Here is a 25,817-nt window from a genome sequence, read left to right on the forward strand (position 1 = left end):
TGAATCAAAAGCAGGATTTATTTTTCTACCAAATCCCCAATCCATGTTCCAGCCAATGGATGAAGGGTAAATCAAGCCTCACATAGACTCTATGTAAAAACAACTGTAATTTTCTACAGGAAAAAGGTTTCTGTTAAGTTCCTAGACATTTGCGAGATGAAAAAATTTCCCGTATTAGACAGTCTGTGCTTTCTTACGTATTCAAACATTCCCACCCGCTGCCTCTTCTGCACAGATGAGGGAGACCCGTTCTGGAGCTGCCCTAACAGTCCAACCTCCATGTCACTCTCCATGGTCTGATAACCTAGAACCGCGGTAGGATTTCAATGTGTAATGCCCAAGAACAGCTGAAAAGATGGGAATTCAATTCTTCAAACTTGCTCTGAGTGCCTACTATTTGCCAGGCACAAGCGAGGCACTGGGCAGTGATTCTGCTGGTTCTGAGAAATACAGATGGTGCTACAAAGAGGAGCTCTCCCCACCCCCACCCCTAAATGGCAGGAGGATGTTTGCTGGGGATTAAGAGAACCAATTTCTCCTCTACTTCTACCACCTGGGATAGGTCTGTAACTCAGGCCCTGGGAACAGGTGCTGTGTCTCTTCTGGCAGGTGCTGCCATGGAAGAACCAAGAGCAGTTTCTAAACAGCTGTGGAATTAGCTCCACAGTCCACATAGTGATGGGTTTCCAAGGAGCTCTGGGTCATGTGGCCAATGTATGCAATCTTCACTGAAGTTCTAGGGGGGAAAAAAAACAAAAACAAGAAGAATAAGTTCTGTTTTTGAGATGAAGTAGAAAAAAATGCCTACATAATTTTTTGCAAGCTCAGGCAACAATATCCACGGGTTCCAGCTGCGTATCTTCTTGCTTACAGAACCAGGAGGCCAGAAGATCTCTGTACATTCACAGAAATGCTATGCCATGAGACGACCTTCTAAATAAGTGGTTTTCAACCCAGGACAATTTTACCCCACAGGAAACTTCTGGCACTGTCTGCAGACATTCTGGGGTATTACAACTGAGGGTAGGGGGAAGTGGTGACTGTCACTGGCGTTCAGCAGGTAGACGTCAGGGTTGTTGTAAAACATCTTGTGAGGCACAGGACAGCCCCTCACAAAAAGGGTTGTGAATCTTCTGCTGAGGTTGAAAATCCCTGCTTTAGACCCTAAAAGTAGTTCAAATGCCTGCAGCAGGTGCTTTTCATCTGCAGATTTAACAGTCATGGTTCTAGGCCCAGCTCTAAAGATCCGTGGCATAGGGTAATTTGTGTGGACAAAGTAAGCTGGCGAAACGCTCAGTACTTACACCTTGAGAAGCTTTTCTTAACTAGCCTCATTAGGATTCTAATGGGATCACAAAACTAGACCTCACTTCATGGAGAAAATGGTCTAACTGCTCATTGTAAATCTGGTGATTTGTGATTTGGACGCAGCCTCTAGAGGACACCCAAGAGGGTGCCTGTATGGCACTGGTGTCTCCGCTTTGGTTAGGTGCCTCTACTTTGTGGGTCACACAGCACCTCCCGAGCAAAGGTGGTGAGGTCCAGGCACAAACACAAAGGCCATGGGGATAGGGGAAGAGCAACGTACCGCATGAAGATCACTATGTTGTGCACCAGGATATCGGGCAATGTGCAGAAGAAGCTACCAAACGGCAAATATGGAAACAGTCGTGTTTCGTTTTGTTTAAAAGAAGAAGAAGAAGAATCATAAGAATGCTGAGTTACATGGTCAGCCCTGTATGGGGCTCCTCTCCTCCCCCACCCTTCTGACCTAAGCGTCTGCCAAGGTCCACTAGCTCTGAGTTCCCACAGTGTCCATGCATCCTCCCACATTATGATGCTTTTCTGGTTTTTTCAAACCCACCATATACATGCTGAAGCTTGGAGATGTTTCTAGTGCCTTAATGTTCTCTTAGAAATTCCAGCACTTCAGTCTCCTATTCAACAACACATCCTCCAAAGAAACTTCAGGATGGCCAAAGCTTAGGGAACCTACAGGCCGAAGCCTGGGACTTAAGGTAGGGCTGGCCCCAATCAATTGAATACACTCTGAATCCCTTCTATCTGGCAGAGAGCACACATATAGAGAAAACTGTTCTTACTACACATAGGAAAATGGTCCTCCCATCTCAGCCTTCGCAGTAAAATTCACCTGAAAATAAAGACACCAGAGTCAGTTTTTGGCCAGGCAGGCTTGACCCAGAATGGTACTGTTAGGAGCAATTCATAGACCTGGGAGCATTCTTCTATCACATACAAAATACTTCCCCAAGATTGTCCTTGACACAGACTGTGTCCCTTTAACAATGCCTGCAACCTCTTCTCTTCTGAGGCCAATGGACCTCGGACTGTCCGGTGGCCTACCCCCACTTCTTGATTTGTAGAGAACTGCTTGCTCTGACAAATTCTTCTGTTCCCCTAATACTTAAACGCTGATTTCCTCCCTAATTTCTCAGTCACAGGGCATGATGGGTCTTCCCCACCAACCAGTTTCTACCAGTGGAAATGAGGAAACACAAAGTCACGAAGCTACAGCATCCCATAGCCCCTACTCCTCCTGGAAACCTGTGAAGCAAGAACCCTCAAAGAACAGCATACCAGTTGTTCGCTCCGAGGAGGAATGAGGGAGACGTTAGTGGTCACATATGTGCCCACCACTGTGTTCATGTACTGAACCTGGCTGGACAGGCTGATCACTGCAACCGAGTAGAAGTTGGAGTTCCTGATTTTCAGGGTAGCCTGCATCCAGACAAGTGAGGAAACAAGTTATGAGTGTTCTGGGTCCCAGACTTGCAGGTGCATGATCTGGGAGGCAAGGCCCTAAGTCTTACCGTGATGGCAAGGATGACAAGGGAGTCCTGCTTATTAAATGTGACTTTCACCACTTTGATCCCGTCATCATCCACAAGGACTGAATGTGGAAACAGGAAGAAAACCACCAAACCAGATGCCAGGAGACAGAGCAGGACAGACAGGAGGACGTACTGCTTACTGCAAATGACACAGCACATGATCAACCGGGCAGTCAGAGATCAAGGTCCAATTAGTCAAGATTAAAAGCAAAACTAGATGTGAGGGAAAAGGGAAAGTACAAAGAGCCAGGAACCATGAATCAGGCAAGAATGAGTGCAATGGGAGGAGCCTTTAAAACCCATCTGACTGCTGTCTGTCATCTGGGAGAGAAGCTGAAGAGAGCAGCTCCGAGAACAGAAACATTTCCTCACTTCCCATGATACCCCTATTCTCCAAAGTCTTCCAAGTCAGCTCTTTCACTTGGTCCTGAGAAAATTTCTAGCAGTTTCCTTGCCCAGACTGTGATGGGGCAGAGATATCTTGCTACGGCAAACAGTATAAAAGGAAATGGGGAATTTACAAGAACAGATAAAAGTTTTCAAAGAGTTAGCAGGTGCTCATAAATTTATAGGACAGAAGTAGTTATTAACAGGAGAGGGAAATAACTCACGTTCTCTGAGGGCGCAACCTCTGATCACTGTGTGGGATCAAAGCCACCAACTCATTTACTTGTTCTAGGAAAGAACCAAACAATTAACGTTGGTAGAAATTAACCTCATGTGCTGGTGGTAGTTTCCTTTATGTCACACGTCAACCTGCCGTAACACACACTTGTCTGTAATTAGACATTTCTAGGATACAGGTTTCACATTTTGGGTCTAAGGAACAAGAAACAAGTAAAGCTATAGAGTGTGCTACAAATTACAAAACATTAATCAGTCATACCAGGACTGTGACACGGAAGTTGAGAAACTTACGATCTTGTTCTAGTTTTACCGCATGGCGGCCTGGAGCTGCCAAATGGCCTTGGGGAAGTAGTCATTACTGCTCTAGGCCACGGTCACCTCATGTGTCATACGAAGGCTCTGAAGTAGATGCTTTCTAAGGTTCTTACCAGCTGCAAACATCCGTGATGCTCCATCTAAACTGTTAGGACTTTCTGAGGGCCAACTTAGTGACACATGATCCTGCACTTTAATCAAGGCTTCATTCCTGAGCACATGTTTTTCTCTCCCCACTTGAAATATTTTCCAGACCTTAGGCTGTTAATGATTGACTACCTGCTTCCTTGAAAAGAAGCTTCCAAGATGGTTCACCTGTAGAGCTGTGCCAGGCCTCATGAGTGAGAGCGAGCAATAAAAAGATGTGCCTGTCAACAAATCCCACAACGTGGAACAAATGGAGCATTCCAAAGCAGGGAAACAAAGAACAAAAGAGAGGAAGTGAAGAAAGGCTTTCGGATATAAGGAGACCAACAGAAGTTGTGGAACCTACCCAAGCCTATCAGGTCAGCTCAACTGGCTCCTGTTCGGGACACTGCCTAGGACTACGGCACTACTGCTAGAAGAAAAGCTTTGCCTGGGAGACAGGAGAAGCCCTGAGGGTACCTTGGGAACCCCTCCCATGATGACCAGAGTCTCACCTGTTGGAATGTAGCCTGTCCCCTGGCACGTGAGACAGGTGATGCTATCTCGACCGGTGAACTCCACATATGGGAACTGAGCAATGGCTTCTTCTTGCTCCCTTTCTGCCAGCAAATCCTCCCTGTTCTCTTTCTTTCGCTTGCAGTAAGAGGGGCGAGCGGAGGTGGAATGCTGGGACCCCATGGCCGGGATGTGCCACTTGTGTCATGTCCTGGGAGGTAGGTAGAGAGGCAAAGTAAGTGCAGGTTGAGTGGCCGCACTGAGTGAGCCAGGAACAGAAGAAACTGCATCTTTCTAGGAGAAAAGCGAAACCACAAAAATGACCCAACTGCCGTCCCGTGATTCCACACACCTGCACAATTTCATCAAGGGTCATTTTCTAGGTACGTTCCCCACCGCTCCCAGCCCCTCCCAGCCCCTCCCTAGAGCCCAAGGAGCCACAGCCCCCCCCCGCGCCGGGCTCCCCGCAGCCCGGAGACCCGCCCAGCGCCGCCCCGCCCGGTCCGCTCTGCGCAAACTCTGCGCGCTCCGCCAGACCTCCCCGGACCGACGACGGGGCTCCGGGCTCCCCATCCCCCTCCAGGCCCAGCCCGGGGGGCGCGCTCAGGTCACGCCCCCTGGCAGAGCGGCGCTCCGAGCCCACCACGGGCGCCCGCGTGGACGCCGACGCCCCCGGACCTGCAGGGCGCCGACTCCCGGCAGCTCCGGTTCCGGCCGCACCCGCCGCCACCTGCCCGCTCCGCAGGTTGACCTGCCTCTCCGCTCCTCGCAGCTGCCGGCGCTCACTGCGCACGCGCCGAAGGGCCAGCGGCGTGGGGGCGGGGCCTGGGAAGGGGGCGGGGCCTGGGAAGGGGGCGGGGCGCGGGAGACGCAGGCGGGAGCTCGCGCGTGCGCTCTTCGCAGCCCGGCTGGGGCGTCGGCAGGGGGCGGTGGAGGCAGGTGGAGGCAGGTGGAGGCAGGTGGCGGCGGGCGGCTCCTCGGAAAGGCGGGTCGGGGCCGCGTGTCTCCGCCGGGGGGCGGGCGGCGGGACGAGGAAGGAGCCGGCGGTGGCGGAGCCGTTCTCAACTACGTGGACGCGGGCGGGACGGAGATGCAGAGGACGCGCGCGCTGCCCCCTGCTGCCCCCATCCTGCCTTTAGTCCTAGTCCGCACGCACAGAAGGCGTGTATAGGACGGGGTAGAGGACACTTTTTATTTTATTTTTTTAGAAGATTTTATTTATCCGTTCATGAGAGGCACAGAGAGAGAGAGGCAGAGACACAAGCAGGCTCCACGCGGGGAGCCCGATGCGGGACCCAATCCCGGGTCTCCAGGGTCACGCCCTGGGCTGAAGGCGGCGCTAAACCGCTGCGCCATCGGGGCTGCCCTAGAGAACACTTTGTTTTTTTTTTCAAATTTTTATTTATTGATGATAGTCACAGAGAGAGAGAGAGAAGCAGAGACACAGGCAGAGGCAGAGGGAGAAGCAGGCTCCATGCACCGGGAGCCTGACGTGGGACTCGATCCCGGGTCTCCAGGATCGCACCCTGGGCCAAAGGCAGGCGCCAAACCGCTGCGCCACCCAGGGAGCCCAATCGGGGCTGCCCTAGAGAACACTTTGAAGGGTGGATTTCGGGGCACCTGGGTGGCTCTGGTTGAGCGGCTGCCTTCGGCTCAGGCTGTGCGTGATCCCGGGGTCGGGGATGGGGTCCTGCAGCGGGCTGAGCTGGCTTCTCCCTCTGCCTGTGTCTCTGCCTCTCTCTGTGTGTCTCTCATGAACAAATAAATAAAACAGTAAAAAATAAATAGAAATAAAGGGTGGGGGCGGTCCCGGTGGCTCAGCGGTTCAGCGCTTGCCTTTGGCTCAGGGCGTGATCCTGGAGACCGGGGATCCAGTCCCGTGGTGGGCTCCTTGCAGGGAGCCTGCTTCTCCCTCTGCCTGTGTCGCTGCATCTCTCTCTCTCTCTCTGTATCTCATGAATAAATAAACAAAATATTAAAAGAAAAGGTGGATTTCTTTGCACGTACTGCCCCGTGGAGCTTAGCCTACAGCAGCGGCGGACCTTAAGCAGGTGACATTGCTTAAGATGATGCTGGGGAGGGGAGAGAGTCTGGCCTGGGAGGATGAGGGGCCTGCTTGGCAAGGGGGAGTGAGGCTGGCCACCTCTGCCGAGGCCCCTGCCCCTCTGAATCTCTCTCCTCATTCCGTGGGTAAGGCTGGCGCCTCCCCTTCCGCTGTCTAGCCGCCTGCCCAACCGCTGGTCACAGTCGGTCCACTGAGCCCTTAGAGTAAGAAGTGCTAAAAAAAAAAAAAAAGAGAGAGAATGACACTTGTTAAAGACAGTAAGGCAGACTTGACTGAAGGGGGCCATGGCCACAGGGGTAGGGACGGCTGCACCAGGGACTTGGTGTGAGGGAGAAGGGTTGCGCGAAGCTCTGAATACAACATGGGCAAGGAGGAGTTTAGAGCCAAGGAGCAGGGTAGGGGTCAGTGGATGGAAAATTACTAAGAGGAAACCTCAGGCGTAAGGAAGATTCTGGCTAAACCGACCTAACAGGATTCCTGCTGAAGACAGGCCAGGGTGATCAGACATTTCCTGAGGGATGGTGGAGAATGATCAAGTATCCAGGGTCAGGAGTTCTTGCTCAGACTGGCTTGTACAGTACACACACAGATGGGCCTATGAGAAGTCTCAGGAGCCTGACTAGAGTTTGGTCGAGCAAAGAATCTTTATCAGAAGCGACAAGGAGCCATTGTTCTTCTTTTTCTGTGTCCAGCCTGTACCTTCTCCCTCCTGAAATCTGATCTTCACCTCTCTTTGCAAGCTCTATATCAATTTGTATTCTTTATACAAATCTGATTTTGTCTTGAGACAACGATATTCTCAATTAAAAATATATTTCCTTAAAAGGGACAGACACGGGCAGCCCAGGCGGCTCAGCAGTTTAGTGCCGCCTTCGGCCCAGGGCCTGGTACAGGATTGGGTCCCACGTCGGGCTCCCTGCATGGAGCCTGCTTCTCCCTCTGCCTGTGTCTCTGCCTCTCTCTCTCTCTCTCTGTCATGAATAAATAAATAAAATCTTAAAAACAAACAAAAAAAAGGGATGGACACTCAACTGGCCCCTTGACCTTCCTCTTCCTGTTTGTAGTTTGAACTTGATGTTGAAGATAGGGCAGCCTTCTTGTGGCCGTGAGGCAAGAATTGCATGCTATGGGGAGGCAGGGTAGAAGCATACAGGGAGCCTCGGTCCCTGTGGCACTTGGAGCCACATTCAGGCCCCCAGACTGCCTATCTTTTGACTTCTCAATACATGAGAAAAATAACCACTCCCCACCAAAAGTGAGTTTTTTGGCGTGTCTCTCACCATGAGATGTGATCCTAAAAGATACAGACACAGACCTAGTTAGGGGTGAAGCCTGGGCTTTAAGACAAGCAGTCTCACTGCTTTAATCACACACTGTGTAGGCCACACTTAGGTTTCTATCTTCTGCTAACGTCTGCTCTTAGTAGGAGGGGGGCCTTTTTCCTGTGTGAAGCCATTCTTCCAAGTTCAGCTTTCTTGTCTGAGGACCCTCTTCTGACAGAGAATTCATCTGGGGAATCTGGGGAATGAGCCCATCCTTTCATCACGTGGGTGTTGCCTCACCTTATGGCCTCTGTTGGAACCCTGCCAAGGACTGATGTCCACACTACACATGGGCGTTCCAGAGCGTCCTGGCTGTCCCAGGAGCGGGGAGGGTGAAGATGCAGCTGCCTGATTTATAGGAGGTGGAGACCAGAGGAAGATGGCAGGCTGTGGATGCTTTGAAAAGAGAAGGGAACAGGCTAAGGAAGCACTTGGGCTTGTGGTGAAGACAAAAAAGGGCTTCGGGTTGGTAGAGGCTGTGAAGGGGGCCTTAACCAGCAGAAGAACCTCGGAGGCTCTCTGGTCATCTGCTTCTGAAAGTGAGTGTGGGACAGATAGACTACACTCTCCAGTGTGGCTCCAATATCTCCTTGTGTCCCCGGCACCCAGCCCGACGCCTGCATAGTAGGCTCTCAGTAAATGCTTGCGGGATGGCTCAGCCCGAAGGCTGGCCAGCACTGCCTGGGGGAGCAGTCCCGGCATCTGCCTGTGCCATCCGGGAGGCAGTTTTAATTGGGCGGCGCATTCCTGAGGAGGCACCCATCACTTCGCACCTTTGCCTGGCTTCCAGGTTTGTCTCACCATCCTGGTTATGAGCAGTGAGGTTACTGCAGACATGAGCTCACTGGGGCTTTCCAGGTGGGCCAGGGCAGAGTGGGGCCACCTGGGGATCCCTGCACTCCCAGCCTCTTCAGTTGCTCCCTGTGCACTAGGTAGCCGGGCCTCACAGGCGGGGAGCAGTAGGGGCCCCAGGGCTGCCATCCTGAGAGGCACCGAGGGATGGGGGAGACGGAGACCAGCTCTGCTCAGCTCTATACCCTCCCCCCTCGCACATAGGGACGGGTGTGCAAAGGAGAGTTTAGGACTATGCTAACCTCCCTCTGCTCTGACGTGGAGGCTGAGGGTTCTGCTCCCTTTATCTATTCCACATGTGGGAGAACTTGCTTGAAGTTAAGGGACACCCTGTACGTGAAACAGTCAGCATTTGCTTCTAAGCCCGGGAAGCTGCTCTCTCCTCCTTGGACAGTGTGCCACGGGCCTCTGCTTTGAGTGATGTGACTGCTTTGCCTGGGCTGGGACCCGCACGCTGTTCGCCACGACGGTGCCAGGGCAAAGGTCTCAAATCCTTGTGAACCCTCCAGCGGGCTCACCTGCCCCAGGTCCCTTCCCCACCTAGCACAGGCTGCGTCTCTCCCTGCTCTCCCCATGTTTTCCCCTTTCTCCTCAATGGCACTTCAGGGATACCTGGTGTCATCTCCCCAGTGAGCTGGACTTCATTCAGTGGAATGAAGATGGTTGAGGGATTTTCCAGAAGCCATCTTTTAAGAAAGATTTCTGCCCCACAGAAATCAAAGAAACTGAAAGGACTGTTATCTCTTTGGAACAAGGGACAGAAATACAAGGAAAACACAAACACAAACCAACATCTTAAAATAAACACTGGAACCAGGCTCTCTTGTCAGGGGACTCCCAGATTGAGGAGACCACTATCTGGCCCTCGGATACTGTTAACAACTGTCCCCAGTGTCCACCTGATGGCCCCGGGGGCCTTGGTCCTTAGTAAATGCCAGAAGCCCCCCCCCCCCCCAGCCCCGCTGGCAACCTCAGAGGAACACGCACGCCGAGTCACATCAGTGTGCGTGCTACACACATGTGCACTGCATGGCCTCCCCCCTCCAGGAGTTGCCACCCCTAGGTGCCCCTGCCTGGAAGTTCTGGACCTCCTGAGTGGGAACTGTGTCGGGAGTCAGCACCCTCAGGCCAGGTGTGGGAGGAAGGTGTCTAGGCCGGCGAAGCAGGGAAGCCTGCCTGGCGGAGGTGGGGAGGCCAACGTGGGCTTGCTGGATTTTAACTCCTCAGTGAGTGTTTGCTGGAACCCGAGCAGGAGTCAGCCAGTCTCCTGGTCAACCTCCCCCAGCACTGCCTTTCTTACCCCCTGTGTCAGCCTCAGGGACAAGTCTGGTGGCCAAACACATCTACACCTGACTGTTGTCACAAACTGCCATTAAACTCCTGTCTGTGTGTGCCGCTGCGTTGGGCAGGGTGCCTGGGGCCTCAGCCAGCAGAGCCTCGGCCCCCTGTGGTCTCTGAGACTCCACCAGACGAACGGAAGAGGGACAAGCAGTGAATGGGTGGACACCCTGTGCAAAGGGGGCAGCGAAAACCGTGGGCGAGGAACGAGGGATCCGCAGGGCAGAGCCTGAGGACAGATGGCAGAGGTGATCTAGAGGATTTGAGAAAAACAAAATCCATCCTCAGCCCCATCCCCTAAGTTAACTGTCTGAATTAGCTCTTGGCGGCTTCTCTTCTCTGTCTATGGTCAGGCCATGGACATCCTTGGCCGGGGCAATGCAATGGCCTTCTTAGTAAGCTTCCTGGCTTAAGAAAGGTAGCAGTTTCTTCAGTAGATACTACGCGTCCGGCACTGTAGCAGGCACTGGTTACGTGTTTAGTTCTCGCAACAACTCTGCAGGCTGGCTAGCGACGCCCCCCTTGGATGGATAGGACGCCTGCGGCTCAGGGAAGTGGGGTGACTTGCCCAACATCACACGGCGCCGTAGGAGCAGCACACCCCGCTGGCCACGTGCCCTTCCCGCTCTTCCTCCGCAGGAAGAGGTCCTTTAATAAGACGCAAACGGAGTCATATCATTCTGTTTCTTAAGACCTTCAGAGGCTCCTCACAGGCTTCAGGAAAAGACCCAAACCCCTTCCAAAGCTGACAAGGCCCTTTGTACTCTCCTGCTGCTCTCTTCCCACTAACCACACGCTCCGACCACAGAAGACTATTTGCAGCTCCCTGAACACGCCGGCACTGTGTGCGCTTGCTCCTTCTGACCTCTCTGTGTAGGACATTCTTTTCTCCCCGCCTCGCCCCACTCCACACCCCATTTCCTGCACCCGGAGAGCTCCTACGCGGCCATCCAAGCCTAGCCCAGATGCCACTCTGCACCCTTCCCTGCACACCTACCTCCCGCTGTCCCGGAACACACACGGCTCAGCGTCAGCACAGCTGTCGTCACATCTTCTCCAGCACCTGTGCTCTCCCTACTGTGCTTTAAAGTGCCTGTGAACCAGGCACTTAAATGTCCCTGCTAGACTGTAGACTCCCTGAGGGCAGGGATGGAGTCCCTGGGGCCTAGAAGAAAGCCTGGCGGAGAGTAGGTGCTCCATCAACATTTTGTTGAGTGAGTTGAGTGAATGAATGGGGAGGGCAGGGACAGTGTCATAGTCACAGGACTCTTTCTGTGTCCCCATCTCATGGCACGTGCTTGGTACCCAATGGACGTGCAGTCATGGTGAATGACCAGAGGCAGGAGGAGAGAGGACAGAGTGGGGGGAGAGGGGAAAGAAAGCAGAGCTTAGGTGGCCCTACAGGCCTGGCGCCGCTCTGTTCCTTCCACCAGGGGGCGCGGGAGGCCCAGCATCGGAGGCCTCCACCTTGGAAGTTCTCTTCCCCCTGAGGCTCAGCCTTAAAACCTGCAGAAGTTTGGGGTTGTTCCCCTCCACAGCAGGGCCAAGGAGACGGCCAGCTTCTAAGGGAAGGAGCCCACCCAAAGCTGGGTTACTGCAGCAGCAGGCCTGGGCCTGGCTGGCTGGCCCTTGCCTGGTGGGACAGGAAGCAGCCAGCTGCTGGCATCTAGATGCGCCCGGGCAAGGCCCACCTTGGGACAGATAGAGGCTTGCAGCTGGTGGCTCTGGCTGGAGCTGAACTGGGAATGGGTGCAGAGCCTTCCACATCGTGGGCGTGCACAAATTCCTGGACACTAGCAACTCGTTAGAACTCACAGCTTTGTCTCTCTGCTCTACCCCATGTCAGTCAAGGCCAACCCAATCTTTTAGGGAGTCAGGGCCCTGGGCGGCAGTGACAAACAGGACGTAGTCCCTGCCCTCCGGGTGCTCCCCCTCTCCTCTGTGGACGCCCTACACCTGCCTCCTCCTTCCAGTGGCTTCTGGGGCCAGACTGAGGCAGGGGATGCCTCTCACTAGCTGTGTGACCTCGGGCACTGACCTTAACCCCTCTGTACCTCAGTTTCCTCATGTGTAACATTGTTAAAATGATGGAGTGAGGTATCCCATGACAGCCCCTTAGAGGAGTTCCTGTCAGGTAGTAAGCATTCAAGAAATCACAGCCATCATCATGGTGACGATTCTCTATGAACCGGCCCTCAGAAGCTTGCAGTTGAAGGTATATAGGAGAAGAGCTAGACTTGTGTCCTGGCAGCATTGTCACCATCTTTGGATTACTTTTGAGCATCCCCCCCAGCCGGTCCTTCCAAGTCCTTAGATGTGGAAAAGAAGATCCTGTAGGACTCAGGGGACTCTGAGTTCATGGGGCTTTTGGATCTGAAAGGGAGCACACCAGACAGGTCCAGACAGAGAACTGAGGCCCAGAGATGCCAAGTGACCTGATAAAGGTCACAGAGACAAGTAGAGGCAGGGCAGGGAGAAGGTTCCAGTCCCCTGACCCACCACCCTATCTCTTGGGGGTCTTTGGGCCACATGGCTGTGTGGCCACTCTGGTGGGCCATCCATCCCAACTGAGACAGCTTGGTGATTTTTGTCTAAATTAAATGGCACCAAACATTTGTATTATAAAGACTTTCTGAGTGTTCTTGTTTTGTCTTTCACCCCTCCTTACGGACAAGTTTGCAGGGGACAGCACAAACAGTAAGAGTGAGAGAACTGGGCAGGTGAGAGAGGGGTCGGAGGTGAGAAGCAGCTGAGGGTGTAGAGAGATGGAGCAGGAATCTGTCCACGGTGACAGATGGGGTGTGGAGTGGGGCGAGGCAGGGAGAAAAGAATGTCCTACACAGAGAGGTCGGAACGAGCAAGCACTCACTGTCCACGGTGGCGGCCTGGGCGCCTGTACATCCTTCTCCGAGCTCTGGGCTGCTGTGAGGACAGCCTCTTGAGCGATGGGCGCCATACGTTGGGAGCTGGGCCTCTTGGGTCCTGCATCTGCCTCTGCTCATGCCTCATCTCTCTCTGCTCGTATGGTCGTCTCCCTGCCACTGCGCATGGGCCCTCAATCCCTGCTCTCCTTCCAGAAGCAGCGCGTATGTCACTTCCTTCGTGAAGCACTTCTGTCCTAATCCTCTGCCAGGGACCCTCTCTCCCTTCTGCAGATTCTCACATTAATTTCTCTAGACTTCTCTCTGGGGCGGGGGGTAGGGGGGTCGGGGTTGCTTCACCCTTTGCATGGTCCTCCAGAGGCGGCATAGCACGGTGGCCAAGAGCCCCTAGATTCTGGGCCCGCTGAGCACAGAGCCCCACTGTTACACCAGCTGTGTGCTGGTGTGTGAGTTTCTTAACTCCCGCGTGCCTCAGTTTCCTCCTCCACAAGACCGGGATAATGATAGTACCTTCCTTACAGGGTTGTTAGGGCTTTGAGGGAGTCGATGCATGTAAAGCACTTAGACCAGGACCTGGTGCATGGAGGTACTCTCTCAGTGGAGGCTGTTGTTGTCATTGGTGTGTTTGTGTCTGTGCCCTGTCTCCTCATTAAACCCACAGCTCCTTGAGGGGAGGGTCCCCCTCTTTTACTTAAGCCAACCTGTGTCCCTGCCCCCACCGCGGATCCTCGCAGACTGTGGAGTGATGATGGGGTGCAAGGGCCCTCTCCCCTGGGCCGCAGCCCTACCACTGGGGCCCCTGCCGAGAGCGGGGCTGTCTCCGTGGCTGGGGCCCTTCCTCTCACGGCCCCGCCCGAACTCCGGCAATTTTCCCTGGCAGCTCCCACGTTCTCCACTAACTTTAGGGTTGGTTTCCAGCTGTGGTTGGATTTTTCTGTTTGAAAAAATATTTTAAGCAGCTGGTGGGGAAGGGGTGGAGAGGTGGGAAGAGAATAATAAATAAACCAGTGAAAGGAAGATTGTCTAAGTGACTTGAAACTGCCACCGCCGACAGCTCCGTCTGTCTCTGGGTCGTGCCAAGGACTGGGGAGCTATCAGGTGATTGGGGGTGGGAGGGGACACCCTGGTAGCTTCCCAGGCTGAGGAGAGAGCCTTTCTGCCGCTCACAAGCACCTCTTGCACTTGCTCGCACTTTATGCCTCGTGTGAATTCTGAAGATGCAAAGAGTTGGCTCTGCAGCAGACGGCATTGAGGTTAGACACTGAGAAGCCCACCTTTATTTCACCCAAGACCTGTTTTTCTCCAGAACTCAACTTTCTTCTCAGACTTTATTATTTTTTTTAAGATTTTATTTATTTATTCATGAGAGACACACAGAGAGAGGCAGAGACACAGGCAGAGGGAGAAGCGGGCTCCATGCAGGGAGCCTGACGTGGGACTCGATCCCAGGACCCCGGGATCACACTCTGAGCCGAAGGCAGTTACTCAACTGCTGAGCCACCCAGGCGTCCCTCTTCTCAGCCTTTATTACACAATACCTCCGGGAGCCCCTGGGCACCCCAGTTGCTTTTCATTCCCCCAACACCACCCCATGCTTCCAAACTTCCAAGAGAAGTGCCATCCTCCTGCCACCCCAGCTTCATCTGCAGCCCTGTCCCGCTCAGCTCTGCTCTGCCTCTGAGACCCGCAGACTCTTTTCCAAATTTGTCACCTTAGTTACCTCCCGCTAGTGGTGGGGCCTCAGCCAGGGAGACCTCCCCAGCCGGCAGAGGCCCAGGCCAAGGGCCAGGAGCGGGGGGCCACGGCCACGGGCTGCCCCACACGCAGATGGAGGGTTCACGCTGCCCCTGTGCGGGCCGGGGGAGGGTTGCTGAGACAGAGACCCACAGAAATTCAGGGATGGGAGAGAAAGCAAATCATAGAGTGGAACAGAAGCCGAGTCAGAAAGAGACAGGGAGCGAGTCAGATGTGGGGGTAGGGAATTGACAGTCACTAGGCAGTGCCCTGGCCAGACCCACATGGAAATTCCTGTGGCCTCTGATGGCAGGGTGGGCTCAGCTCCCGGGGCTGCCTGGTGCCATCGGGTACGGGGGCCCAGCGGGGGGTCTCGGGCCTGGTCGGGCAGGGAGGTCCTGCCCTCCACGCCAGGTTCTTCTGAGGGCTCCCTCCACTGGAGTCAGAGCCCGCGGGGTGGGGGGGGGATGCCCCTGTGGGCTCTGGAGCCTGGTGGAGCTGGGGGGGAGGTGGGGCGCAGAGTGCCTTGCAATCTCAGGGAGCCAGTAGCAGGGGTAGAAAGGCTGGAAACTGGGGGCTGACTTTTCAGGAGTGAGCTGGGGTGCCAGCTGAGCAGGGCATCGCTGGGCCTGAGGACCAAGAAAGTGGCCAGGCTGTTGAAGAATAAGAGGTGGTGGGTGGGGGTGAAAGGAGGCTGTCTGGGCTTCAGAGCGCCTTGTCTTTGGGGGGGTGAGGATTGCTGTGGCCAGGAAGTGTGGGTGGGAGGACGTGCCCGCAGTGCTCAGCAGTCTGCAGGGGCGAGGAACCACGGGGAAGGGTAGGCTCAGGATTGCGAGTGGGCTGATGGCTGTCTTCGAGGCCGCCCTCATAATGATCCGCACCCCCAGACACATCTGCCCTCCTGGGTCTCCCCCAGCAAGGAAGACAACACACAGGTCTCAATTTATAACTGAAATTGCTACTTATTAGGCGATTCTTGCCGCTGGCTAACTTGGACCACCGCAAAATTTAGAGTCCTGGAGGGTTCTCAGGGGCTAGGAGAATGGGAATTTGTACTTCCTAATACAATTTTATGTTCATGTTGAATTGGAAGCTTCACAAAGCACTTTTTTTCTTATTATGAAACATAATATGCTTCTATTAAGAAATGGATGTACAGTTTAACAAATAATTTAAATCGTATACCCAGGTTTCCACAGGCCAGGCAGAGAAATAGAATAGCATCAGTGCCCCAGAAGTCCTGCCTGCCCCCCTTCATCAGTCCCACCCCTCCGCCCCGGAGAGGACTGTATCCTGACTTTAGTGATCGTCATTTCCTTGTTTATCTTCCAAAGCATTTAGTCTCTTAGATAGTATCACCTTTGAGTTTCACAGTAACCTTATTATTCCCACTTTACAGATGAGGAAACCGAGGCTCAGAAAGGTTAGCCATCAAGTCCCAGTAAGTGGAGAACCAGCAGCTTATTTGGATTGGCTGATGCCTCGGGCGGTTTCTCAGTCAAATCAGAATCTCTGGGACAGCCCCAGTGTTGATGTTCGAGAGCAGCTCCCCAGTGCCCGGAGAAGGGGGAGGCTGTCTTTGCAGCCAGGCCAGGTGCTCCTTTCCCAGATTTGCTGACTCTCTGACTCCTTAGGGCCCTGCTGTATGGGTGCCTGACAAGAAGGGATGGAGGCCCAGAGGAGAGTAGCTGGAAGTCAGGGAAGTACCCTGTAGCTAGAAGGAGCTAGAAGCCCATCTGGGATGGGATAGATGCCTAGAAAGGGCCCTGCCTGCCACATGCCAAGGGAGCCCGGGACCATGAGGACATGCCCGAGCCAGGTATGTGCCCAAGGTTTTGCCAGACTTACCAGGTGTGCCCTCGTTGGTGGTCCAGGTGTGGGTTGGTGTGAGAGCACGAGTGTGTGAGTATGTGTGCACCTGGTATGTCCGTATGCCCAGCTCTATCTGCACACTTGGAGTGCCCGGGACCATTCCCCCTACCCTCAGCTGTTTTCTTTTCATTATAAAATGATTATTGTTGTTATAGAAATTTTAAATACAGGGGCACCTGGGTGGCTCAGAGGTTCAGCACCCTCCTTCGGCTCAGGGTGTGATCCTAGAGTCCCAGGATCGAGTCCCTCCCCTACAGGGAACCTGCTTCTCCCTCTGCCTGTGTCTCTGCCTCTCTTTCTCTCTCTCTCTGCGACTCTCATGAATAAATAAATAAAATCTTTTAAAAAACTAATTAAAAAAGAAAGAAATTTCAAATACAAAAGTCTCTCCTTTCTTCTAATTCTAATCCAAATGATCCCAGACATAATTTCTTTTAACAGTTTGGCATGTATCCTTCTGTGCTTCTTTCTAAGCACATTCAAATAAATAGTTATTTAGATGTACGTATCTAAAGGCAACAGTTGTTAATTAATTCATAGTTGTTAAGTAATTGTTGGTAATTAAAAATAATTATTTTTTAACAAAATAGAATCAGAATTTACATACTGTCTTTCAACTTTTTTTTTCATTTACTGTACCTTGGCCTTCTTCTCTGTTAGTATGTATGGATTTTTTTCCCTTTTTTTTTTTGGTAACAGCTGAAGAGTACTCCTCGAAACAGATGTACCATGGTGTGTCTAACAGGCTTGGCCTCTCTGTAGGCTCCCCCAGTCTTCCTCCCCAGCTCCCCCAGTCTTCCTGAGGTGGAGAGTATGGTGCAAGGGGAGTGGTAGGGCAAGGAGACTGGCCTTATTCGGGAAGACAGCCCAGTCCCAGTTGCCTTTTGACCTCCAGCAACCCTACAACCCCACCCACCCCAAAGTCCACACTTCCTTCTCCTGTGCTCTGTCTTTTTCTCCATGTCCCTCCCTGTCCCTCTCCCGACCCTAGACCTCTGCCTACTGCTGCAGGCTCAGGGGCTGCTGGGTGAGCTCCCGGCCTTGGGGGAACTGGAGCCGGGAAGGCCCAGAGTTGAGAAGACTCTGCGCGGACAACCTGCAAGGCGGTCAGCTCACCTGCTGCCAAGGGCACCCCAGGAGAGGGCGCCCCGCAGACCGTGAGCCTGGGACTGCCCCGTGCCCGCATGGCAGCTTCCTGCTTCCCTGAGGGCGCAGGCGATGGGAACTGTGCCAGCCAGGCACGGTGCCCCCGCCCCTGCCCAAGTGTCATGGAAAATCCAGAGCCTTGATCTTTGTTCTTGATGCTCCTCCCCAATTTTTACAACTGGAAACTTGCGGCCACTTTGTTCCCATCAGCTGGGGAGAGAGGTGTAGTGTGGAGTGGGGGGGTGACTGAGTCAGCAGGTGGTGCAGCTCTTGGGGCTACCAAGAGCCAGCCGTGACCCCTTCCTTCACGCCCCACACTCTCAGTACCAATAAACAGACACCACTTCCGTGCTGGGAGGCAGAGGGGGCGGGATGGGCGCAGCCTTCGTGTGGGTCCTGGGCCAGCTGCCCCCCTCACCCAGGATCGCACCCCCAGTCATCCAGGTCCACGGGTCCCCTTGCTCCAAACACCTCTCTACCCGGTGGCCAGCGGTGCCTGGCCCTTCTCATTTCTCAGGGCAGGTCCAGCGTGTCTGTTTACCATGGGATCCAATTAGAAGTTTATGGTAAGGAAACCACTTTGCAACGTTGCTTCCCTCCCCCTGCACTTGGCCCTGCTCCTGCTGCCCTCTCCCCCTCTTCCTCCCCCAGAGCCAGAGTTCATGGAAACTTCCCAGGTCAGTGATTCTCACCTTCTTTTCCTCCTCAGTGGAGAGAGGCCCAGCCCCCTTCTCTGGAGCCCAGCACTGTCCTTCCCTCAAACCCCTGCTTCCCCAGGACAAGGCCTGCCTCCGAGGAGGGACACACCTGGGAGCTGAGCCCTCCGCCCTCGCCCTCCTGCATCTCCTGGCACCGTCAGCTCATGAGATGTGTCCTTCCTTCCTGTGATCGTCGAGGTGAGCCTGGGCAGCCTTCCCCTGCAGGTGAGAGAGGACAGAGGTGCCGAAGCTAGGAGGAGGAGGGCCCCGGTCCTGCCAGCAGCTTCCACACGCACAAACCAGCCCCCGACTCAGTCCACCCACAGGTGCTGTGAGATGAGACGGGCCTGAGGAAGCTGCTATCTGGCTGGGGGTCGGGGGAGGTGTGTGGCACAAACTTTGGGACCTCAGAAGACGGAGGCCTGTCTCCTGGGGGCTGGGTGACCGGTTAAGACCTGACCAGCTGGGGTGATTGGAGCAGGAGTGGCCGGCGGGGTTGAGGGATGTAGGCCAGTCCCCCACCCCCACCCCCCGGAACCCTGTGCTCAGGCTTTTCTGCCTGGCTGGGGCTCCCTGGGGCTCTGCTCTGTTGACCTGTCTGTCTGTCTGGCAGGAACACTTGCCTGTGGGGGTCTAGAGCGGGCTGTGGCTACGGGACAGAGGGAACCCGGCTGGCTGGCCCCCCGCACGGGGCGCATGACCTTGGCTGGAGGCTGCTCTGCCCACCAAGCCCCATCGCTCCCGGGGCGGGGGAATGGGCAGAGTAAGCCTGAGGACCCCGCTCGCCCCCGTGGGCCAAGGAGGGCTGCTGGGGGCTGAGTGACCCCAGGCCAGGCCCCTCCACCCCACGTCGGACCCGCCTCACTGCCCAAGCGGGACAGATTATTTTGGCTCCTTCAGAGGCTGCCAATGCCTTTGCCCCCTCTCCAGGAGTTACTCAGTTACCAGTTTTGGTTTTCTATTTCTAGGGCAAGACCGGGCCCTCCCCTCCCAGCTCCCTTTACCCCAAGTCTTCGGCATTTCCCCGCCATCCAACTCCAGGGAGGTGGCCAGGTGCCTAGGTCTGGGTCCAGGGGCAAGGTCGCCCTCGTCTGTGTTGGGGAAGCCAGGGGCATCTGAGGGCAGGCTAACCCTCTCTCCTTTGCATCTTTACTCTGCAGCTTCCTGCCAGAATGTTCCCATCCGCACCCGAACATGCTGTAGCTCTTGCCTTAAAAAAAAAAAAAGAAAAAAAAGAAAAAAAACCTCCTCTCCAAGACCCATGCCCTGCCAGCCCCGGCTGCATTGCCCTGCTGCTCTCACGGCCACCCTCTTGCGAGAGCGGGCGATACTGGCTGCTTCCACCTCCTCCCCTGCCATTGCCTCTTCACCCTCCCCCCAAGTCCAGCTTCTGTGCCACCACCCACCTCACCGCACCCACCCATAAGAAACTTGCCAAACCCAACTTTCTTGGCCTCGCTTACCTCCTCTGTCTGCAGCTTGAACTCAGCCGGCCCCTGGCCCCATGTGCTCCCCTCTCTGGGTCTCCCCACGTGGTGCTCTCCTGGTTTTCTTCCGCAGGTTCCTCTGCAACGTGGCTCTGATGTCAGTGCCCTTGGCCTGGGTCGTGAGCGCCTCTCTCAGCCAGTCCATTGCTGTAGGCACCACCGTGCAAGTGGCAAGTCCCTGTTTCTGTCCAGCCTATTCCTCCTCTTTGAGCTCTGCCTCCTAGAAGCAGACTTGACATTGCTACGTGAAGCCTCCCAGATGTTTCAAACGTGACCCGTCGCAGGGAGAACTCTGGATTCTCACCCCATGTTGCCCGCGTCTTGCCTGTATCACCTCCACCTTCCTAGCTGCTGAGGCTGTGGTCCTGGATTCCTCCCTACTTCTTATAGCCAACTTACCATCAAGTCCAGCAAATCCTTCCTCCAAAGTGGGTCCTCCAAAGTGTGTCTCAGTTGCCACCACCTGGTTTCCTTTTGAACTACCATCCTCCCTTACCTGGACTCTGTGGTGGCCTTGCAGCCCGTCTGCCTGCTTCCAAGGGAGGCTCCTCCGTTTCAATCACAATGAAGCATTAAAGAATCATCATTCAGACCACAAACCCTTTCCCCACAAGCCTTTCAATGTGCTGTGTGTGTGTTCCGAACGTGACCAGAGCCTATAAGGCCTCAAGCATTGTTTTGTTTTGTTTTGTTTTGTTTTCTCATTTCCCAGCTTTGTCTTGTGTCCTCCCCACTGGCCGACTGGCGCCTGGGTCTTCTTTTCGTCCCTGATGGTCAAAGTTCTTTCCCTGCCTTAGGGCCTAGAATCCCCCCACCACACCCACACTCACACACACACACATACACACACACACACACACACACACACACACGCAAGCCAGCCCCATTCTCCTCTCTCAGATTAGCCTGGGGTCTCTCTCGAGAGATTTTCCTGTGACCGCATCAGCCTTTAATTTCAATTTCTATTTATTTATTTATTTATTTATTTATTTATTTATTTATTTATTTTATTTATTTATTTATAATAAATAAAATATCAGCCTTTAATTTCAATTTCAACCCCTTTATTTATTTATTTATTTATTTATTTATTTATTTAAAATAAATAAACAAATACATTTGTTTATTTTCTTAATCCCTGACTTACTCTGCTTGTAATAATTTTATTTGTTTAGAATATAAGCTTCATGTTGGCAGGGACTGTGATGCTTTCAGCAGTGTACCTCCAGTACTTAGCAGAGGGCTTGGGGCTTGGTAGACAGACACTAAAATTTGCTGAATGAGTGAGTGAGTAAATGAATGACGGGTCTTGGCTGCGATAGGCATTGAAGTTCTGGTAGGGCTGAAGAAAGGTATGGAGGACAGGAAGCCTGTGATTGGTAGACTGATACTCCCTACGTGGGGTTGCCAGATGAGCAAAGAAAAATACGGAACACCCATTTAAATAGAAATTTCAGTTAAACACCAAATCATTTTTCAGTATAGGTATGTCCAAAGTTAAAATTTAACTGGGCATCCTGGATTTTATCTGGCAACCTGGAGAGTGAGGAGGGTGGGATGGAAGTGGGTTCAGAGCCTGATAGTATCATGGGGCCAAGGGGGTAGTACACAGAGCCAGGGGGCAGCTGGAGCTGTCTGGGACCTGATCTGGGAGGAGCAGAAAATGTCAACAGCACACCAGTGTGCAGCCCCCTTGAGGGGAGGTAAAGAGGAAGCTCTGAGAGACATGGACTGAGTTCTGGGTGAGGGGTAGGGGAGCTGGGGCCTGGCGTGGCAGTGGAGATTCAGGTCCTTGACCTTCTAAGATCACGGGCGGAACCTATGAGACCCTTCCTTTTCCATGACCTTCTGACTTGTCCTCAAATTTTGTTCATTTCAACACACGCTTACCGGATACCCTGGGGCTTACTGGGCGCGGGGCCAGGTACTGAGGGCATAAAGATGAGTAAGACTTGTCCCTGAGGACTGGACGGCGTGATCTGGCCCTGGGAGGAAAGCCATCACCAGTACCCACTGTCCCCAGACACAGACCTGGGTGCCTTCCCAGCTTTACCTCATTTAATCCTCCAGACTCCCTCCACAAGGTAAAGCATTATTGCTGCCACTTCATACACAAGGAAATAAATGTTCAGGTGACTCCGTAACTTAGCGAAGGTCGCAGAGGAAGGAAGTGATGAGGCCGGATGCAGATTTGGTTTTCTGACCCCCTGGAGAAGAACTCCTCCCTCTTGGAGCGTCTCAGCTGTCAGAACCGGGTCAGAGGCTAGCAGGGCAGGAGGAGGTGATCGGAGGGCGGGGGGACTCACCCAGACAGTGCTCCGCACAATAAGAGGTAAGGCACAAACTTCCTAGCCGCTGTTTTCCACCGAGGCCCAGGAGAGCTGCCTGGAACATATGACGGGGAAGGCCATTAGCGCAAGGCCACTGGCATCCGGGTCTCACCAGCCTTCCCCAGTGACATTACACATACTGTCTGGTGACCTCAGTCCTCCAGAAGTAACTAAGCCCCGGGGGACACAAGCAGTTTTGGAGAAGGGGCTGGTGAAATGCTAGTCCTACCCTGTCCTCCCTTCCACTCTGATAGTCCTGTTGCTTCCAACTTGGGCCATAGCTGGGCTCACATTCCTTTCCTCGAAACCCATGTATCAGACTTTCAGGTCAGCGTGGGTTCCAAGAGGGCGTTCTTGCCTTCCTTCTCCCTCCACAAGGCCAGGCCCTTCCCCTGCTTTGACGAGGAGGCTCTTGGGGCCTTAGAGATTCCTGGGAAGGAGAGGCGGCACTGCACATCTTGCTCACCTGCCCCAGAGCCTTCTACGCCCAAGGAGTAGAAACTTCTACCCAGCTTTTCCCCCTCCCAGTGCTGTTTGTGGCAGGCTGCTGTCGTCCAGGTTAATTAAAGCATGCAAATTTAGGAACACCATACTTTGTTCAATAATTATGATCTTATCTCTTGTATGCCTTTATTTTTTTTTTAAGATTATTTATTTATTTATTCAACCTTGGAACCTGTTGTTCAACGCATTCTTTTGGTCTTTCCTGTTCCCCATGGTTCTACCTCTTTACTTGCCTTGGTGTCCATGTTGCCCCAAGGACATGTAGCTCGGATGTGGGGAATCCCTTCCTTGAGTCCTTCATGGGTCTGACATGTGGGATTTCCCAGCATTGGCTCCAGTACCTAATGAATGGATCTAGACGCACTTCACACATTTTCCTAATTGCATTTGATCTAATTCCCACGGCTGCTCCCTACGTGTGTGCACACAGTCCCACACTGCACACAAGCTCATACACACCCTCTCATCCCTGCTTGCACGTATGTTCACACACGCAGGGGGATGCTGTCCAGCTGTCTGTTCTGTAACAGAAGACACTGAAGTGTTGGGAGAGGGCCCACTGTCACCGACAGCCTGTGGGAGAATTCATCCTTGGGCCCTTTGTTGAACAGACATCAGACATGTCATTCGGGTGGTAGAGGCAGTCGTGGAACGGGACGGCTTGCACTGAGACAAAGAGACACCCAAACAGGGATTTGAGGGGGAAGAGTCATTTAGCTTAGAGGGAACTTGGATGAAGGAGAAACCACAACATGATAGGAGGCTTCAGCCCAAGGAGAAGACAAATCCCCATGGTGGGAAGGTGGAGCAAGGGAATAGCTGAAAGACTTTTAAGGACAGAGATTCTATAGTCATCAACAGTATGATCTATTCTATTGTGCAGCAAAGAACTGCCCCTCGGTTACTTCACATCTAGAGGGAAAGTCTACTGCACCTACTGGTCTTGGTGAGTGATGTTTTGGAGAAATCATGGATGGTGGATTAATTTAGATGTTTGATTCAATGTGAGCAGGGAGTGGAAATGTGCACAGGAGACAAGACATAAGAGAGAGAGAAACTTCCACAGAAGCAGGAACTGGGAGCCAGAAGCCACTGGGCAGATAGGGGAACATAAGGCCAACCCCAACTCCATCCCAAACATGCCTGGCAATATTGAGAGGGACCCTGAACCTCCCACCACCTGTGGGATGAATGTTGGAGTCGATATTACTTCTTCTCACAGAGCAAAATGACCCAAGTGGAATTACATGGGAATGTACATTTTAAAACCCGTGTGCGTTCACACTCACATGAGCATTTCTTCCCCTTGAGAGGGCTCACACTCCATGACTTGGCAAGTATCAGGTTAACTTTATAAACGAAGACGGCCAAACCAGAATATGTAAGTTAAAATATCTACCACTGGCCTGAATTATCTGGTTTGGCCATCTAGACTTAGCAAATTAACCAGAAAATTGCCGAAGTCCTGCACTTGTGTTGGACAGACACAAATTTTAGGGCGGCCTGCGTCCTTGCAGATACCTAGATATCCCTTCACACATTACTATTAAGTATATCTCTCCACATGTTATCACATCTAACGTGTATTTGTAACCAACCCAGTGATCGCCCCAGATTACTCGGGACTAATCTTTCCTACCAGGCTGGTTTTCTACAACTGCCTATCACGTGACTGACCCATGGCTACAAAAACACTGAAAAAGTAGCACATACCCAGCAAAGAAAACGCCATAATTGCTTTTGTTCTTGTCTTCCTTTTCTAACAGTGTGTGCTCAGAAAATGCAGTGAAGTTTACCATTAGCCTAAATTGCACGTAACCGGCAAAGACGGCCTGCCTTTAAAACAGAACCCCAGGGACACTTGATGGGATGAGCACTGGGTGTTATTCTGTATGTTGGTAAATTGAACACCAATAAAAAATTATTTTATTAAAAAAAAAAACAGAACCCCGATGAAAAACACCAAATACGAAAATTAAAAAAAAACTAAAGAAATAGGAAGGGGGTAGGTGTAATGGAAGCCTCTTGAGCCAAAAGAGAGGAGACTTGGGTCTTCACCTCAGTTTTGCTAGGAGTTTGCTTCTGAAAATTTGTCCGTGTCTTCAGTTTTTTCCATCAGTAGGTACACGTGCTTTTGAGAAGCTCCTTTCAGCTCAAGAACTACTGAGACTCCCCAAGAGTACATCACTCTAGTAGATCATCAGGTGTTTATGAGGAATGTTCTGATATGGTGGAAATAATACTTCTCAAATTTTCACGCGCATAGTAAATGTGAATGTCCTGTGAAGATCCGGATTCGGATTCACTACATCTGGGCTTGAGATGCCTTATTTCTAGCACGCTCCCAGGGTAGGCTAATGCTGCTCGTCCATGGACCACGCTCTGACTAGCAGAGTGGGGCTGAGTGAGAGGTCCCAGGTCTGCCATAGTCTCTTATCTTTGCTGAGCCTCGGTTTCCTCTTTTGCAAAATAAAAACAGTCTTAAACACAAACTCGCAGAGGATGTTGTGAAGCCATAGCAGATGACACATTGGAAAGCCCTGTCTATGTTTGTCAAGTGTCTTACAGACGTGTGTTATTACTGTTTGGAGGTTGCTGGGCTTTACCTTCAAAGACTCTCCGTTGCTGCTGACAGGGCAGGGAGAGGATGGAGTGATAAGTGCCCCCGTCCTCCGCAGAGCACTCACGTGAGGCCGCTTCCCTGGAAGCTGTTGTTTGCAGAGGCAGATGTTCGGTGTGTGGCTCCCTCCACCCTCTGATTGCTGGTTGGCCTGTGCTCCTGGCCCTTGACCCAGAGCGGCCACATGGCTTCCAGCTGCACTGGGGCATCCGGAAGGCATCTGGCTCCCAGCCTGTGGGCTCTCCCTGCAGCTCACCACAAGCTCAGGACTGGCCCTGGGCAGGACTCTGCGCTAGGCAGTTGGAGCTCCGGGTTGTTCCCTCGGGCAGCCGGTGTCCTCATGCCCTCTTGCCCTCCTGTCCTCACTCACTGCACCCAACCTGCCCCCATCAGACCTCAAGTCAGGAAAGCATCCGACACACGAATTCAGAGTTCACAATGGCTCATCAGGCTTGGGGGTGACCTCTCTTTAGGGGACAAAACCAAGTTGGGGGTTAGAACTAGAGGAGTGGTCCAGGCCTCAGTGCCTGC

The 25,817-nt window shown here is 53.0% G+C and overlaps 1 protein-coding gene and 1 long non-coding RNA gene across 4 annotated transcripts; one reads left to right on the forward strand and one right to left on the reverse strand.

Moving 5' to 3' along the window:
• TMEM106C (transmembrane protein 106C) lies at window positions 1-5,253 on the reverse strand. Of its 2 annotated transcripts, none has more exons than XM_072798188.1 (8): window positions 5,115-5,253; window positions 4,436-4,647; window positions 3,464-3,527; window positions 2,832-2,991; window positions 2,599-2,739; window positions 2,103-2,152; window positions 1,589-1,642; window positions 1-736 (listed from the first exon to the last, which is right to left on the reverse strand). In XM_072798188.1, the coding sequence occupies exons 2-8, from the start codon at window positions 4,617-4,619 to the stop codon at window positions 640-642; spliced, it is 750 nt and encodes a 249-aa protein (XP_072654289.1). In that variant the 5' UTR covers window positions 4,620-4,647; window positions 5,115-5,253; the 3' UTR covers window positions 1-639. The 2 variants fall into 2 exon arrangements, with proteins under 2 accessions (XP_072654289.1, XP_072654290.1); XM_072798189.1 differs by lacking the exon at window positions 5,115-5,253 and adding an exon at window positions 4,789-4,884.
• Window positions 5,254-17,436: 12,183 nt separating this feature from the next.
• Window positions 17,437-20,887, forward strand: LOC140617194 (uncharacterized). Of its 2 annotated transcripts, none has more exons than XR_012017399.1 (3): window positions 17,437-18,213; window positions 18,357-18,570; window positions 19,906-20,887. It is a non-coding gene; the product is annotated as an uncharacterized lncRNA (long non-coding RNA). The 2 variants fall into 2 exon arrangements; XR_012017400.1 differs by having other exon boundaries at window positions 18,357-18,543.
• Window positions 20,888-25,817: the final 4,930 nt, after the last annotated feature.

The sequence above is a fragment of the Canis lupus genome, chromosome 25, assembly GCF_048164855.1.
Source record: "Canis lupus baileyi chromosome 25, mCanLup2.hap1, whole genome shotgun sequence".
In the NCBI taxonomy this organism is placed as follows: Eukaryota; Metazoa; Chordata; class Mammalia; order Carnivora; family Canidae; genus Canis; species Canis lupus.

Coding starts and splice junctions, on each gene's coding strand:
- TMEM106C (XM_072798188.1), bottom strand. CDS start 4,619: ATGGGGTCCCAGCATTCCACCTCCGCTCGCCCCTCTTACTGCAAGCGA. Junction 3,528..4,435: donor GACAGGCTACATTCCAACAG/GTGAGACTCTGG, acceptor GTTCTTTCCTAG/AACAAGTAAATGAGTTGGTG. Junction 1,643..2,102: donor GGACCATTTTCCTATGTGTA/GTAAGAACAGTT, acceptor GCCGTTTGGTAG/CTTCTTCTGCACATTGCCCG.